The 17709-nt window shown below is 37.6% G+C and overlaps 1 protein-coding gene across 1 annotated transcript in view; it reads left to right on the forward strand.

Moving 5' to 3' along the window:
- The first annotated feature begins 208 nt into the window (after positions 1-208).
- Positions 209-17709, forward strand: part of ANTXR2 (ANTXR cell adhesion molecule 2) — a 161834-nt gene continuing 144333 nt past the window's right edge. Inside the window, exons 1-7 of the mRNA XM_068542777.1 lie at positions 209-1033; positions 1629-1700; positions 3751-3822; positions 15763-15844; positions 16337-16444; positions 16578-16646; positions 17435-17515. Coding sequence (XP_068398878.1) covers positions 882-1033; positions 1629-1700; positions 3751-3822; positions 15763-15844; positions 16337-16444; positions 16578-16646; positions 17435-17515 — 636 coding nt within the window. The 5' untranslated portion in view covers positions 209-881. The remainder of the gene's footprint in view (positions 1034-1628; positions 1701-3750; positions 3823-15762; positions 15845-16336; positions 16445-16577; positions 16647-17434; positions 17516-17709) is intronic.

Below are 17709 nucleotides of genomic sequence, written 5' to 3' on the forward strand. Positions count from 1 at the left end.
GGCCGAGGCTGCAGGATACATGGAGATGTTTAGTTTCTAGAGGACATCTGTTTTTCTAAACTACGTATCCTCTTTCCAAAAACTGACAAGCGTTAGTCATCTTCAACTCGGCACGAACCCACAAGTGTGCTTGTGTGTGGCTCGGCGGCCTTCGGCTCAGGCCCCGCCCTCGGGCGCACACTGACACTGCCGGCACCCGGCCAGATCGCGCTTTTGGCCTGGTGTGAGTGGCTTCTCCGGAGCCACCAGTCCCGGGGCCAGCTCAGCCTCCTCCCCTAAAAGGGACCGCCCGGCTGCGCTGTGCCGGAGTGGAGTACAAGGAAGAAAGTTTGGAGTGCAGAGCGGAGTTGGGCCGCCGGAGGAAGGGAAGCAGAAGAGAGGGGTCTCCACTCCAAGTTTGCGCGGCGGTGGCCGCGTCCCGGGGGTGCCTGTCCCGCTTCGCGCTGCAGCAGCCGGAATCGAGCCCTCCCGGCGGACTGGACCTCTCGGTCCGGGTTCCAGGCGGGCGCTAGAGGCTCGACCAGAGGCCGGGGAGGAACTTCTCTTGCAAGCTGTCGCCGAGGGCCCTTATTGTCTGCAGGAACTCTCCGGAATCGGGAGGGGGAGGACTGGATCGCTCTTCCACTGGGATTCGTCAAGAGTTCCGGCGGCAGCTGCGGCGGTTGCGGAGTCTCCCTTTGTCCTCCTAGGACCTCCCTCCTTCCCGGTCTCCCTCCCTCTGTCAGTTAGTAGGTCCTGCTGACCCAGGCGCCGGCGCCCCAGCTGCTCGCAATCCCCGACCCTAGGGTGCGTCCCTGCTAACTCCTACCACCCTAGCGTCGCCACCGAGTCGAGCAGAGGGGGCTGCGAGCAGGAGGGAGTCGCAGACCCCTGGCCGCAGGATGCTGGCGGGGCTGTCCCCGGCGCGCAGTCCCGGGAGCTGGCTGGTCCCCGGGCTGTGGTTGGTAGCTCTCAGCGGTCCTGGGGGGCTGGTGAGCGCCCAGGAGCAGCCCTCCTGCCGTGGAGCCTTTGATCTCTACTTCGTCCTGGACAAGTGAGTGCGGGAGGGAGATGCAGGGTCTTCTGGTGAGAGTGGCACTGGGTAGTGAGCTGTGGCTGGGGAGGCTGAGATGTATGTGCGAGCTGGGGAGGGGCGTGGGTAACCCGGTGACGGGTGCCCTGTTGCTATCTCCGTCCGAAAAGCGAGCGCTTTCGGATCTGTGCGGGCTGCGGGGTGATAGGAGGATCCCCGAGCTGCTAGGCTCGCTGGGAGATGGGTAGTCACTGATGGCCAGTTGTGGAGTTTCTTGGGAAACTGCGGCCACTTGGGATAGCCTTCCGCGACCCTGTAACCCAGACAAGAGTCTTTCTCGGCCCCTCTGTCCTCAGCGCCTCACGCTGGCTGAAGTTTAACATACCCACCAGCGTGGTTTGCGTTTCCTTCTAAGGAAGGCTGTGTTTATTTTGAAGAGCTGGCATCCTACTCCAAACAATTAGCAGGCAGGTGGTCCCTGAAGATGGGTTGACTTCCTAGATTCTCCTAGCACCTAAGTTCCAGATGCTGACGCTGTTACTTTGCTTGAAGAAGAGGTCAGGTTAGGCCCCAGTAAACGTGTTGTTCTTATGATCAGTTCGATTTCCTTTTTCAGGTCTGGGAGTGTGGCAAATAACTGGATTGAAATTTACAATTTTGTCCAGCAACTTACAGAGAGATTTGTGAGGTATTTCTCCCACTTTCCATTTCTAAGCAGGGGAGTTTAATGTGGAGGGAAGTTGGAAACCATTTGCAGGGAAAGCCTTTACTCAATTGTTGATTTTTAAGTGCCTCAAGGTCTTATCACACACATGCTGTTATTAGGACAGCCCTTCAGTTGTTGAGGGCTTTTTTCATCTGGATCCCAGAAACTTGGCTCAGGCTCTGGGGAAGTATCTTCAGATACAATTCCAAATGTCTTTTCCTTTCTGAATTTTCATCTGTTCTGAATTTCAGTTATGCTTTCTCATAATTTACCGCATTAAAAATTTTATGCTAATAGTATCCGTAATATATTTTCCTTTCCATACAATTCTTAGCATTGTTGAAGTCCTCATTAAAAAAAAAATAAGTGTTGGTAATCTTCAAATGAACACGTGTTAATAACCCACTACCAGGAGAGGCACTTGTGTGTGTTTAAAGAAAAGACTTGTGTTTACGTAATATGTGGGCGTGTGGCTGGTTTAAAATTTAACTGTTCTATATATGCAATAAGCCTTACTAGGAAAGATTGGTTTCTCTCCTATAAAAAGCGTAACTGCTATGAAATCCAGCTTACTCTCTTATTTAGAGGTAACCAGGAATTAGTGGCATCCCTATTTAAAAATAACCTTAGGACACTAGTCTTTTGAGGCTTTTTTTTTTTTTCTCCTTTTTTTTTTTTTTTTTAAGAAGAAAAAATGCAATGAGCAAATGCAAGTTTATCAAGATAATGGAAAGGACATGAAAAGGAGCTGTATCATTAAATATTGCTTCTTTCAGTCTTGTTAGCCCAAATGTTTTCTGTAAAACAGGCTTGGATGATCAAAACATTTTGAAAGTCATGTTGCAAGTAACTTCAAACAATCTGTAGAGGCCTAGGCAATCCTTGCTTTTAGTTATTGGCAGCCGTAAGTTTATCCCTATAAAAATGTATGCTTGTCCATGTTTAATCATCAGTCTCCTGCTTAAGAAGCCAAGTATAACACTCATTTCTGGACAAGGTCTGAGGTAAACTTGTCTAGGAGAGAAAAATAAACAGGGCCCTATATCCTTAAATGTCAAAGGCAGAAGAAAGAGTTGTTTATAAATTTTCTGATTTAATCCAAGAGTGTGCAGAGTCCCATAGATTTTGATCAAAAGCAATGTGTCATTTCAGTACATTTCCAAGAAGTGGGGCTCTTATTTGGTCTGGTTTACAAATTGGAATTCTATAATACACAGTTCTCTGGCTCAAGTTTAGTTGCTCAGTTACTAACCAACAGTGCATTGTAGAAAGTAAATAAAGGGTGACTACTGAAGAGAATGACTTTTCAAATATGTATAACCCTTTGCCATCATTCTGCTCTTCAGTTTGTAGGTCTTGCTTTCACATCTTCAGTTTCAGATCTTAGTAAGAGTTGCATTGAGTGTCTTCGAAATGAGAACTGTTCTGTGAGATCAAGGCTTAAAGCTTAAAAGGTGTAGCTAACCAGGGCAATTGTTGCCAATTGGAGTGTGATATTTGAGACTTAGAAAATTGAAAATGTCTAATCAAAATGTGATTTGTTCTTCTCTTTCACATTGTCCGTGACACTCTTTAAGTAATCTTACTTCAGGATAACTTCTGTATGAACTCCTTTCATAGCTGTGGTAATTAAATCAAACGGACTGCTCTCCAGCCCTAAAATTGCTAATGATAATCACTCTGAAGGGATTGGCCTCCTAGAAGGAGATGAGATAGAACATCAAAGGAAGAAGCACTTTCTACAAAAGAATTTTCCATTGGCCTAGAATTCATCTTTCTAGTTAGCCTCTTCCTAAACAGTCCTATGGGTCAGGGAGGAGTGCTTGAGAGCTGAGAAGCACTGTCTAAATCCAAAATGACATATGCAGTAATGTTGAGCAGAGTTAAGTGTATCTACTTAGGGAGTTCCATTTAAAAGAAGCCTGGACCATTCAGTGAGACTGATTTTAAATGAGACTCCCTAGCTATACATCTGTATTATATCAATATTTCTTTTAAAAATGTTTTAACTGCCTCTTTTCTTATTTTGCAGCCCTCAAATGAGATTATCTTTCATTGTGTTTTCTTCTCAAGCAACCATTATTTTGCCATTAACTGGAGACAGGTTAGTGCATTATCATTTCACTGCAGGCTTTTAGTAGAGACTAATCTTAAAGGAATGATTGATATTTCCAAGTGGTGATTCAGGCCTCTCAGTGGAATCAAGCAGCTGCACAGACAATTTCGTTCTCTTCGCTAATAGAGGGAAAAGGAGGTATGAATAATATAAAAGAGTAGGTAATCTGAAAATCAATATCACTCATATTGGCTGTGGAATGTACAGTGAAACCCATATCTCTGCCTTAGTTGTGTATTTACTGCCTCCCACTTTTCCCCTCTCTGTTACTGTAAGTAGTTCTACATCTTTCATGTTTAGATGTAATATATTAATCAACCAGGAATTGGAAGAATATTAGGGAGGAGAAAGATATGGATCAATTTGGATAATCTACTAGATTGAGCAGACATCCTGAATCTCCAGTCTTACTCTGAGGTCCACTGATGCTGAATATGTTTACCTTTATAAAGGGACTTGCTTTCATTTTCGTGTGTGTGTGTGTGTGTGTGTGTATGTATTTTTTTTTCCCCAAACCAATATCATAGTATTTTATATGACCATTTCTGTGTCATTGGGACCCATCACCGTGGCAAGTTAGAAGTAGTCATTGACATATTTTAAAGAATGGTTCTTTCCATAGTGGGAAGGGAGATTTTCTACTTCATTTTTATGTCTACTTCATTTAACACAAAGTATGCAAGATAGTTCTTGCTCAATTCTTGTTGAATAAATGAATGGGTTAGTGTTATTTTGAAATCAAATTTCTCCAAACTGTAGTATCAGCAAGGGAGGCTGTTGTATCTTTTTTCACATAATATGTGGATTTCTGAAAAGTTTTGTCTTTAAAGTATTTTTTTTTCCTTTAAAAATGTCAAGAAAGCATAATATTTAAAGGAACTCAGGGAGATAACATTTAAAATTCACATAATTGATTTGGAAAATCAATCCAACTTCTAATTTCTTTGTGCTTTAAGTTTTACTTTTCCTGGAGAGGAAATCTCTCTGTAGGTGGGGAGTCCAGCTTATGACCTTAGTCTCCTCATTGATATTTCCTCTCATACTTTTTTATGTGCATCTGGGTCTCATCAAGGGCCAGAGCAACAGTAGTCCCTAACAACCCATATACAACAGCTTTTTATACCCATTGATATAACAGTCCTTGCCTTCATGAAAAGAAGTTTTCTCTATTGCCCAGCTTAATTTCCAAAGAAACAACTTTTGATTCAGCCTATCCATTAGGACAAAAAAAGAACCAAGTTAACATTTATGGAGTATGTATAGAGAAAAGGATTTAGAATAATGCCAGACACATAGTAGACTCTCAGTAATTGTCAACTGCATACATTGTGCCAGGTTCTCTGTTAGGTACTTTACATGTGAATCCTTCAGCACTTTGATAATCCTTCTCTGTTAGGTACTTTACATGTGAATCCTTCAGCACTTTGATAGTCACAGGTCGGCAAGATTGGTATTGCATAAACATGCGTGGAAAGGGTTTAAATCCTGTTCATCTCAACTAGAGATTCTTCCCTTATCATTGGTTGAATCTGATAGGGGAGGGGTTAGAATGGGATAAAGAAGCTTCTATTTCAAAAGGCAGCGTAATGTTGCACCTAAAAGTTGCTGAACCCATTTACTTGCCAAATGGTCATGGACAAGTTACTTAACTTCTTTATGCCTCAGTTTTTTCCATCTATATAATGATGATGATGATGGTGGTGATAATAATAATACCTGCTTCATAAGATTGCTGTAAGAATTGAAGTCATTGAATGTGGAGAATGTAGGACAGAGTCTGGCATATGTGTATTCAAGAGATGAGAGCTTTTTTGTTGCTATTATTATTATCTGCAGCTAGGGAGTATGTAGTATTTTAATGATCAGGAGGAATTATGCTTATATACAGGGATTATTATCCTGCTTGAAAGGATTTATAATAAAATTCCAGGAGGAATTTTAATAATGCTACTTGCACTTTTTTTTTCCCTCCAAAATAGTTGGCTCCTCTGGCTCTTTTTAAATAGAAATAAGTTCAGTTTTAACAAATTGCACGATTTGGCACATCACATTACTTTGGGGTGGCAGAATGTACACTGAGAAGGCCTGGGTTAAGAGTTCCAGTTTTGCTACTTAACTGATTAGAGACTTGGGGTAAATCATCTACTCAGTGTGTCAGTTTTTATGTTTATAAACTGCAGACATAATCTACCATGTTTTCTTAAGAGATTTGTGAGGATCAAAAATAAGACAATGCATAGAAAAGTTTTTTGTATATCACAGAACAGTCTGCCCCAAAGGATTATTTTCTAAACCTAGTTGTTCTTTTACTAATTTTATTTAATTAAATCAGTAACTTTTCAAATTTCTTTGGTCCTCTATATTTGGATATAATGTCACTTTTCATCCATTATACAATTTTAAGTGTGTAGAAACCATTCACATATTTAGATGCAAGATCACTGAACAGATGTTTCCACAACTATTGGGGATCCTTGTTTCAAGGCCTAGAAAGGGGAATTCTATGTATAAACTTTCTCGATGTCACACTAAGAGATCTGAGTGCATGGAAAATGCAAAGGTCAAATATAGCAGGTTTCACAATTTTGGTTCTGTTACTTACAATTCGTCAGTACCTTGGTAAATATGAGAAGTACCTCTTTCATGTTTCTCAGAGTGTTGCTAAATATTTTCAGTAGAGATGAAGCAAGATTGGAAGATAGTAAGTCCTTACAGTAGGGCTGTGTCTTCTGTTAGGGTTTCAGCATGAATTTGGTACTATGTAAATGCATGAATAGAATAATAAACATGGCAAGAAATGATCAGTTATGCATTTTATATACTCATGATCTAAAAATATTATTATTTTGAACAATTCAATTTGAAACACTCTCTTCTTTTCTTTTGCCCCCATGATTTTTATCTTCCATATATCTGTTAGTCCATCCATCTACCTACCTACCTACCTACCTGCTTTGCCTGCCCTATCTGTATATGATGTATTGAGCATTGTGGACTCTGGAGGTAACACAAGGATGAATAAGCTATGTGACAGTAGGGGGCTGTTTGTGTACACAAACACATACACAAACACATATAGCTCAGGGCTGTATTATAGGATCAGGTAAGAGGAAAGTGCTGACTGTTGATTCAATATGGAAATAGCCAGCCTCTCAATATTAGAGAATTTGAATCAGGACTAATTTTAAAGGATATTCTTAGTTATTGTGTTGCAAAATTGGGGGTAGTGAATTATGCTTAGTTCTGCTTAATGTAGTCTTAACGTTGTAAAAGTGATTTAATCGAAAACATTTAGTGAACAGTTATTATGTGCTAGATATTGTGCAAAATGCTTTCCATTCATTACTTCACTTAACCCTTATATCAACTCCATGTAACAGATACTGTTATCTCAACTTTATAAATGAGGAAACTGAAGCTGAGAAAGGTAATGTAACTTGTCCAAAACACACAATTAATCAGTGGTGGGGAGTATATTAGCCAGAATGGTCTCTTAAAGTGTCAAGTAGATCATGCCCCTCTTGTGCTTAAGACAATCTAATGGCTTAGAATAGAAAGCATACGTTTCCCAATGGCCTAAAAGCCCTACCTGCTTGCTCACCCAAACCTTTCCTACAACATTGTATGCCATAGTTTTGTATACTGGCCATCTTTCCATTCCCTGAACAGACCAACCTTCTCTCTGCACTAGCAGTTTTGCTGTCTGCCCCAGATCTTCCCCTGACCAGCTCATGCTTGTTATTGAGGCCTCATCTCACGCATCACCTCCTTTGAGAAGCCTTGCCTCACCATCAGGTGTAAAGAAATCCTGCCTCACCTCCCTGGTAACGTCTCACAATACTCTATTTAGTTATCACTTTTTGAAATTGTTCTGTTAATTAATCAATTTATCTTACTCCGTAACCCTAATGTAAACTGCATGAGAGCAGAGGGGTCCTCTTTGTCTTGTTTACCTTCACCCATATATCTAACACCTAGAACAGGGCTTGGCCCATAGTAGATGCTTGTAAATATTTGTTGAATGAATGATTGAGTTGGTCTGACTCTAGAACCTGAGTTATTAACTGCTATCATATATTTTCTCTCCTTGAGAAGTGATAAATGATGACTTATATTTGCTAATTTTCTCATTTTTATGTTATAGATCAGTTACAAACATTTCCAGCTCTCTTTTTGATATAACTGTCCCCAAATTGAAAAAGTCATATAATTGTTTGACCTGAGAATAATAATCAATTACTTAGGAAAAAATATTCCTTAGGCAAACTTGTCGGAAATTAAAGAGAAGTCGTTTGATTAAATTTATATGAAAATTTAAATAATATACACATTTCTATTATTTGAAAGGATTTCTTCTAATTCCTTTAAATCTGAATTAAAAATTTACTTGTGATAAAATAGTCTTTTTTTACGAGTTGGTAACTTATAAATTGGTTCATTCATTTTGCAGCGAAATTTGTCAGTATCTGTAAAAGTTTAGAAGTCTGCTATCAGCAATTCTACTTTTTAGGACTATACGCTACTGAAATACTAACACCAGTGTGCAAAGATAGGTATGTGCAAAATTAAATACTGCAGCATTGTTCATTATAGTGAAAATTGTAGTAAATCTAAATGCTCGTTGATTGATGATACTATAATAAATTTAGACATAGAATGGGATACTATACAGTCGTTCAAAGAATTGGAAAATCCATATATATCACCATGAAAATATATCTAAGATGTACTAATTGAGAAAAGCAAGTTACAGAATACTCTGTTAAAGATGATAAATCAAAACAAACCAAAAATTTACCTGTTTTTATGGTGTGTGTGTGTGTATAATAATGAATGCATGGAAAAAAGTCTGGAAGTTGAGCAACAAGTTGCTAACGACAGTGTTGTCTTAGCAGTGAGATTCAGGGTGGGGGGAGCCTTCATGTTTTTAATTTCCATACATCTAGGTTATTCAATTTTATTTCAATAGCAATGTAATACTATTTGTAAAAAATTAAACAAATACTTAAATTAAAAATAAATGTTATTGACTTCTGTAGCCAGAAACAGCTATCTTGGAATCAAAATGGAACTCAAGAGTTGGAAAGAGTAAGCATTATGAATAGAGCATATTCAGCTGTTAACTTGGAGGATCCTGAAGGCTCCTTGTTAAAATGAAAACACCAGGATTGGACTTTGGGTCAGAAAGGCATAGGAGCTGTATACTAGCTGTGTGACTTTGGACAAGTTATTTCACCTCTTGCTGCCCAATTCGCTTGTCTGCTAAAAGGAGCTAATCATTCCTACCATGTAGAAATGTTGGGGTGATTAAATGCATACAGTGCATGAGAAGGCCTAACTGATGACTGGTTGGGAAGGAGACTGAGGTTGAAATGGGATTTGGAGGTTATCATTGTACCGCACCAATGATGTGCCAATTCCCAAAGTTCTAGTCTTTAGCTTTTTTTAGTTCTTAAATATATATGCATTTTCTCAATGCCACCCAAGGTAATCATGTGCCAGGATTCTAGCAGAAGTTTGGAGAAGTCAAGTGACTTCGCTCAAAGTGACACAGCTAAGGAGTCAGAGCCAGAATTCACGCCTGGGTGTGGCTCCTGAGCGTGACCACCTAACCACTGCACTGCCTCGACTCTCTCTGTTCCCCCTTCTCCAGTTTTCACAATTAGTCAGAATTGTCATAATTCAAAGACGTATTCATCCTCTAAATGTGTTCTGTTCTCTTACAAACCAGTGACGCGGTGAGAGGAAGTGACTCTATTGTTTTTGCTTTGATTCTATTAGGGCAGTAATTATTCCTGTTTAGAAAAGTCAGTTTTGGCCACACGTCGTGGTAATCCTGAGAGGTCTGGGCATGGCAGCAACTCGGATTCTGGGCGTGCATATGTGAATAGTTACTTTCAGTGATGTCCCATATCTGCTTCATGAGTGTGTTCTAGAAAATTAAATACATTGTTGCTTGTGCCTGGAAGACAGACCTGGCACACTGAGGTGGTAAAATGCAGAGGTCGGTTTCTCATGGCCCAGTAAGGCATTGAATGGGGAAATGGAGTATAAACATTCAAGATACAGCAGATGTGAACTTTAGGTGTGACCTGTGTACCACACTTTGGTAAGTGTAGACTAAATTGGAGAAAAAATTTTCACGAACCCAGATTGTGTGGGGCATTTTTTAAGCAGATATTTTTGAATCTAGGACTTTACCTTGGATTCATTGGTCTGGAATCTGGACCACAGAGACCTTGGCATATATTGGCTTTAGAGTGACATATTAAATAAAGACTAAGCAAGTTTTTATATAAAGTACAAGTTACTAAGATGTAACTTGGGATGCATTAGAAATGTTTGTGTCTGGAAAGATCATCTTTTACTCTTTTGAAACCTTTAAAAATTTTTAAGTTGAGGAGCTAGTAGGGAATAATTTTTTTTTTTTCCTTTGGCAATTTGTCCTTCATACAGTACGTTGTATAGCAGTATATAATGACTCAATTAAATAGATAGCTAGGATGGGTATAGTATTTGAATGAATGAACAAATTTCCCCTCATGTAATTTTTCTAATTTTGTCAGACTGATTAATAGTGTGGTTGATTAATGGAAGGAGACAAAAGTAGTAGATAAAGTTCATTGAGCACTTACTATGTATCAGACATTTTGCTAAATGCTTCATACGTAATAGCTCAGGTAAAGTACAATGCTAAGTGGATTCTAAATCATTTGTATAGACATGAATAACATCTTGAGAACACTGTTTTGTTTCATATTTTACTCAGTCTACTAAGTTTTACCTTCCAAGAGAAACATTTAATTATGTTATGAAACTGACTAATTTAAAAATTCTTGTGTATTCCTGCATTTTGTTTGCAGTTTTGTTCATTTCAAGGACTAATATCTCTGGCTAATATTCTCTTGAGGATAAAGAACAGAATTGACCTATGATATAAATACCTATAGCTAACTGACCTATGATATAAATACCTATAGCATTTATGCTTATGCAGTTATCTAAACTGGCATTTGATAGCGTAGATGCACGAAGCTTTTAGCTTTTGTGATAGATTGATCTTCTGTGACCTCCAATGAAGCACAGAATACATACAACATATATGCATATATGTGTATACATGATTATATATGTAATATGTATAATATATATAATATATGTGTATGTAAGTATTTTTTATTTAAATATATAATTTTAAAAATCTGGGCTGGGCCTATGGCTTACTAAATTTAACCAATGGAATGCAGTAGACATGAACATGAAACTGAGCCTCCAATAACAATTTGCTCACTGCTCTTCCAGTCTTTACTGTCAATCTCCTCAAGGTCATTTATCTTTTACCTTAGTCACAATTTCTATTTTGGTTATCTATTACTGCATAATAAACTACCCTAAAATTAGTGGTATAAATACAATTTATTGTTTCTCATGATATTGTGCATTGAATGGGCAGTTCTCACGCTTCACATGTTGTCAGCTGGGAAGCTGGAATGGCTAGAAGAGTTGAAATCACCTCACCCAGGCAGCTCGCAAGTTGGTGCTGGTGCTGGCTGTTGTCTAGGAGCTCAGCTAGGACTGTGGACTGGAGTCTTCATTCTCCTGCATGTGGCTTCTGCACATGGCTAGGTTGGGTTTCCTCCTCTGCATGGTGGTCTCAGGATAGTTAAAGTTTTTGTATGGCAGCTAGCTACCAAGGGTACAAAAAAGGAAACTCCCATGCCTTATTAAGGCTTTGGCCTGGAGTTGGCACCGTGATCATAGAAAAGCACCCCAAAACTTTGTGGCTTAAACAACAATTTTGTTATCTCTCACAATTCTGTGAGTTGATGGCTCAAAGGAAGGTTTCTCTGCCCCATAGGATGTTATCTGGTGTGCTGTAGTCATAGAGGGTGGTTGTTGATTCTGAAGCACACCTGGCTGTGCATTAGAATACTCTGGGGAATTTCCAAAAAATACCCTGACCCCAGCACACACCAAGTGGGTTAGAATCTCTTCCATTAGAGTCCAGAGGAGATTTTTCTTAAAGCCCTTCAGATGATCCCAGCGTCCAGCTAGATGGAGAACTACACTACATCTGTAGAGATGGGTGTGAAGGTAGCTGTGGACTAAGCATGAGTCGTTCTCATATCACCGTGTAGGATCACAGCGTTCACATGTGGTAGGTGCTCAGCAGATGTGTGTAGACTGATTGACTGAAACCTGGAAAGAGCTTTAAAATCTGGAAAGTTAAGATGATGCTCATTGAAAAGTTCAGGTTAAATATACAGATATATTTATAAATGTATATCTTTAGTCACAAGTAGAAGGTACTTAAAATTATGCCTTAATTGTGCTAGTTGGGCAAGTCAGAATTTTCTGCCAACCATTTTATTATGCCACTATTTATAAAATACATCTTTATTTTAGTTATGACATCATGCACATCTTCCACAGTCCCAAGTGTTCTATGGATGGAGAAAAGCCATTGATGTGGCACCGTGCATGGCAGTTGTGGTTTCCTTCCCCTCCCTTCTCTTTTCTTCTTGTCCTGCCTCTTCCCTTGTATCTCTTCCTTTCCCTACTCAGCAGAGAAACTTGAGAGATACTAACAGAGCTGAAAGTGTTAATTTTATAGATTAAAAAAATGAGTCAGTGTGTTTTTGTCTCCACCTCCCACCCCCTGCCTCATTCTCTTTTCAATCAACATAAAGTCAAGAAGAAAGAGTTGATTAGTCCCCTGATGCTCAGCAACAACAAACAACAACAACAACTGTAAAACAGAAGTTTCATATCCTATTTTATTTGTTTAAATTCTGCCTCTTTCCAAAAAGTATTTGAAGCTGCACAGAATATAATAACATTGCAGAAAATTAATAACATATAAAAAGAAAATTTAGGATCTTGAAAAAGAGGATGTAGCAATATGATAACGATATGAACTGAGCAGAATTTTCTGAATGGGTAAGAAATTTATCATGGGGTTCCCGATAGGGCAAGAAACAGTTTACATAGCTGTAGTTAGCAGAAAGAAGGAAGTATATAGTGATTACTCAGAGATGGCAAAGAAACTTCTGCTGTGTGACCTCATGGGGGACTTTGTGTGTCTTGACAGCAGCACCCTTGACAACAGCTTCACAACAAACACCAAAGTAGTTTCGATATTGCTGTTCCTCGTAGCTGAAGACATAACGTTAAAGCCATACTCAGTGAAGCTGATCTTCTAAGATGATGTTGGATTGGAGCTGATCTTCTTAACATACCCATTTTTTTTCTTCTTTTATTTTTTATCAATTTCTCCCTTGTTTTCCTTTAGAGTTTTCTTTAAGTCACAGTATAGATGGATGAGTTGTGTTTTTCACCTGCTATATAATTTTGTTTCCCCCTTAGTCTACCATTTACTAATAGAGAAATTTAGAGCTTATTTTTTAGTTTCTTGGGATCCTTCAAAGACCCTATCTTGTTTCGGTTTCCATTTCCCATTTGGTGACCCTTGTTGATGGAGGAGAGGCTGGCAGATTATGTAGTTACTCTGGAAAGTGACAGGACCAGGACTCAATGTATGTTGATATTATTGGCTATGGGCAAGGAACACTTTTCCTCTTATGACTCTGCAGCTGTAAAAGTAATGATGCAATTCAGAGCAGCTTAGAATATTATGGTGGCAGGTATGGGTACAGATAGAAAAGCAAGAGGTGCTCTGCTTCTTCCAGTGAAATGAGCTAGCAGAGACCTCCCTTCCCAAACACTCTGAATCCCACATTTGGCAAGTTCTTTCAGCTTAAAGTCTTCTGCTGGTGTTGTCTGGTCCTCAGAAGTAATGATGAGCTGAATCTGAACTGAATGGAGAAGGTGATTTTTACCATGCAAAATTTGTTTGCGTAAACTTGGATTTCAGTTGTCTTTTTCATTTCTCTTTTGGCAGCAAACATTAATGCTTGAGGACATGCTGCCACTCATTTTGGGGAAGCACCAAATATTTGGTTTTTATCTGCATTCAGACAGAATCAGTTTCAAGTTGTTTCTGTAGATATTAAAACATAAATATTTAGATAAAACAAGTTTATAAATTATGTAATTTACTCCATAATCTGTGGAATTATGAATTTTTTTCCTATGGTAGATTGAAAAATTTATTGAACACTTACTTTGTAAAAGACATTATAATAAGTAGTTAGCGCAGAGTTGGGGGCTACATTAAAAATAATAGACATGGTGATAGTCCACTGTAAACTTCCAGTCTAGTTAAGAAGTAAAAAAATTAAATTAAATTCATTAAATTATTTTAAAGTAGAATGTTTTTAAGAAACAGAATTATTCAATGTAGTAAGAGTTGAACATGAATATGTTTGGGGCACCTTAGAAAAAAGAGTACATTGAAGTTAGAGATAGGTTCAGAATAGGTAGATTTTAAACCAAGGATTAAAAGAGACAATCAACATGGGTTAGTAGAGATGACTGAATTAGGAATGAGGAAGATTAGGATTATACTTTGAAAGTTGTCTTGTGTTATCTGGAAACTTCTTGAGATGGAGAACTTGTCTGATAATAATTTTCATTACAATATTAAAATAGAATCAATAAGTTACTTTTAAAATGTGAATGCGGCCCTGGTGAATGACTCATTTATTTCAAGTATTGGAAACACAACATTGCAGCATGACAGAATAATTTTTTTTTACTATTTTTGACATTTGTTTTAATAGAGTATGATGTATACATATCATACACATATGTATATACATATACTTATGTATGTATATATACATACATAAATACATACACAAAAAATTTTGTGTGTGACCCCAGTAAGTTCCTTGATGTTCAGATAATATACTTTTTACAATTAATTTTTTATCTATCATCCTCAGGAGTGTGGATGATCTTCATGTTTTATTTAAAGCATTATACTTCAGTTTACCATATCATGACTTTTTTATTTAGAAAGGTATTTTTTTGCTTCTATTTAAAGGCTAAAATTCTGAAAATAATATATTCAGATCTCTCTTTGGATCTTTTAATTTTAAAATTTTAAAAAGAAACTTTGACTTTATTTTGGATTGTGTTTGCAACACTTGTATTTGTGTCTTAAGATTCTTTTGATTTATTTTCAAAGGGGTCTCTGGAATCTATATTTAAAAAACCTGAAAAATGAGTCTTTTACTTATACACGCAAAATAGCTGTTAATATTGTAGTCCTACTTTGTTTAGACATACTCCATTGAGACAACTAATTAGTCATGATGAGAAAGATTATTCTATGATTTTTCCTCTTTTTCATTTATATTGTCTCTGTCAAGAACCATTATCATCCATCCATTCATCCATCCAATCATTTATTCTTTCATTTGTTCATCAAATATGTATTAAGTACCTACAATATGCAAGAGAATGAGCTGGTGTCTGGATGGGTGAGAAGAAGCCACAGAAGTGACTAGATCATGAGACTTTGGGAGACAAATATAGGAAATGTTAATTTCCATAAGTAAGGGTTAAGTAACGTGCCTTAGGAATTTGCAGATAACACAGAAGATTTCTGACTTGTAGGGAGGTGGGGTGAGTGCTGCAGAAATACTTTTTCACTTAAGTTGACCTACTCTGTCCTGGTTTTTTTTGAATGCAGGAAAATGTTTTACTCCTTAGCATTTAGTAAAACAAATGTGATAGAAGATATCTGTTCTCAGCTCAAAAAGCCTAGAATATGCCTGGCTTTTTCAAGGTATTTCACATTGTTAGTACTTTTATTTTTTATGGTTAAAGTACAGACATTGTTAAATACTCATTAAAATGACAAAAAGTATGAGGAGCTATCTGCCCTCAAAGCCCATGTTCTTTCCTTTCCTTCTTACTAAAGAAACTTTAGTTGCAAAACTGCAACTGCAACTTGAGAAGTGCTTATTATGATCTTTCTTCATTTTTCTTTTGTTTAATTTTATACTATATTATTTTCAGAGGCAAAATCAGTGAAGGCTTGGACAATTTAAAACGTGTTAGTCCCGTAGGAGAGACATACATCCATGAAGGACTAAAGCTAGTAAGTTCTTTTACATTTATGAGTGTGGGAGAGAATGTTTTCTTACTCTGTAATGAAATAAATTGTAACTCTCTAGTAAAACTCAAAGACCCCATTACATGTTTATCTTAAATTTTTTTTAAAAAATGCTTTTAGTTGTTCTAGGGATAAGACAGATAGAAAACATTTACCATGGTGATAAGAAAAGTTTGGATGACATTTTGCCTTTTATGGGATTTTCCATTTTCTCTATGGCTATATTCAGAGAACCACATTTTCTATGTGGTTATAGTCAGCCAAGGCTAAAATCTTTATCATTTAAACCCTATACTAACTACTCTATAATGTGAATATATGTATATTTCAAATTAAAATAGTTAACACAAAATACCCTGTTTTAAAAGCCAGTTCATAATATTTTGATTTTGTCAGACTTAAAATTCAGCTTGATGGAACATGCTGGTTAAAAGTTAAGATTAACTTATGAGTTGGACAATTATTCTTCATTTTCAGGCAAATGAACAAATTGAGAAAGCAGGAGGCTTAAAAACCTCCAGTATCATAATTGCTCTGACAGATGGGAAGTTGGATGGTCTGGTGCCATCATATGCAGAGAAAGAGGTGAGTATTGAACTGAAACGGTTCTTTACACCCCAGTGTACTTTGCTGTATGTCTCTGCATGTATTAGCCTGACATTTGAATAATTCACCTCTCTGTCTTCCTCTCTCTGTCCCTCTCTCATTCTCTCAATAGGCAAAGATATCCAGGTCCCTTGGGGCTAGAGTTTATTGTGTTGGTGTCCTTGACTTTGAACAAGCTCAAGTAAGTCCAGCAGATCTGCAGCCTTTAATCTAAATCACATAACTGTCTTAAGGAGAGTTTATCAGATTTTTTTCACTGATGACTTATTATGACTCAAATCAGTCATTAAAGATTTTCTATAAAAATGGCCCCATGTCCTGAGCTCTATGTTAATAATGTCTGAATTTGACAGGCTTCATTACCTAATCAAGCTGAAGACAAAACTCTAATTTTCTTGAACATTTATTCCATTTGAAGGAACTAATATTGGAAAAGCTGTTGGATTAAAACAATATGCATACTCCTCTTCTTTAACTCAACTGACAGGATTATCATGACAAGTCTTGTTCAAATGTTTTAGTTTGAAAACTCAACTCAGGAGTTCAGGGATTTGGGAAGTCTGGGTAGGAGAAATCTTTAATAATTTTCCCTAAAGAACCAATTTTTTTTCATGAATTTTTGAGGGTTTATGTATTAAATTTTTTTCCCCACTCACAAAATGATTTTACATTTAAATATTTGGTTGAGTGTGACTGAGACTCCTGTGTCTCATGACATTTACAGCTAGTAGAGCTCTGAGCTGTTTTGAAATTGAAACTTGATGCCAGTGTAAAGGGGCTGTGTCTGATCTCAGTTCATTTTCTTGTGATGCATTTAGAGTAACACTAGTCCCATCACCTTCAGTTCCTGACAGTGAATTAATCCGCTGGTATAATTTTTCAAGTGAATGTAATTGACATGTAATGAAGTGTATAAAGTGTTGTATGTCTCAACCACCTCTCAATTAAATTTTCCTCCTTTTTCTAAAGCTCGAAAGAATTGCTGATTCCAAGGAACAAGTTTTCCCTGTCAAAGGTGGATTTCAAGCTCTTAAAGGAATAATTAATTCTGTGAGTATTTCTCTGGGGTCAGGAAAGGCTCGTAATTTTAGATATATTTTAAACTATAGGAAGTAATCTTGATATCCAGTTCAGTGGGTCATTATCTTGAAGAAAGAAGTTAAGAAGGAAGTTTGTTGGGTGTTGCAAATGCAGGGAAATTCTAAAAGATCTGGATTTTGTTTGTTAAGTGAGATTTGGTATTA

This window comes from Eschrichtius robustus, chromosome 4 (assembly GCF_028021215.1).
Source record: "Eschrichtius robustus isolate mEscRob2 chromosome 4, mEscRob2.pri, whole genome shotgun sequence".
NCBI classification, from domain to species: Eukaryota; Metazoa; Chordata; class Mammalia; order Artiodactyla; family Eschrichtiidae; genus Eschrichtius; species Eschrichtius robustus.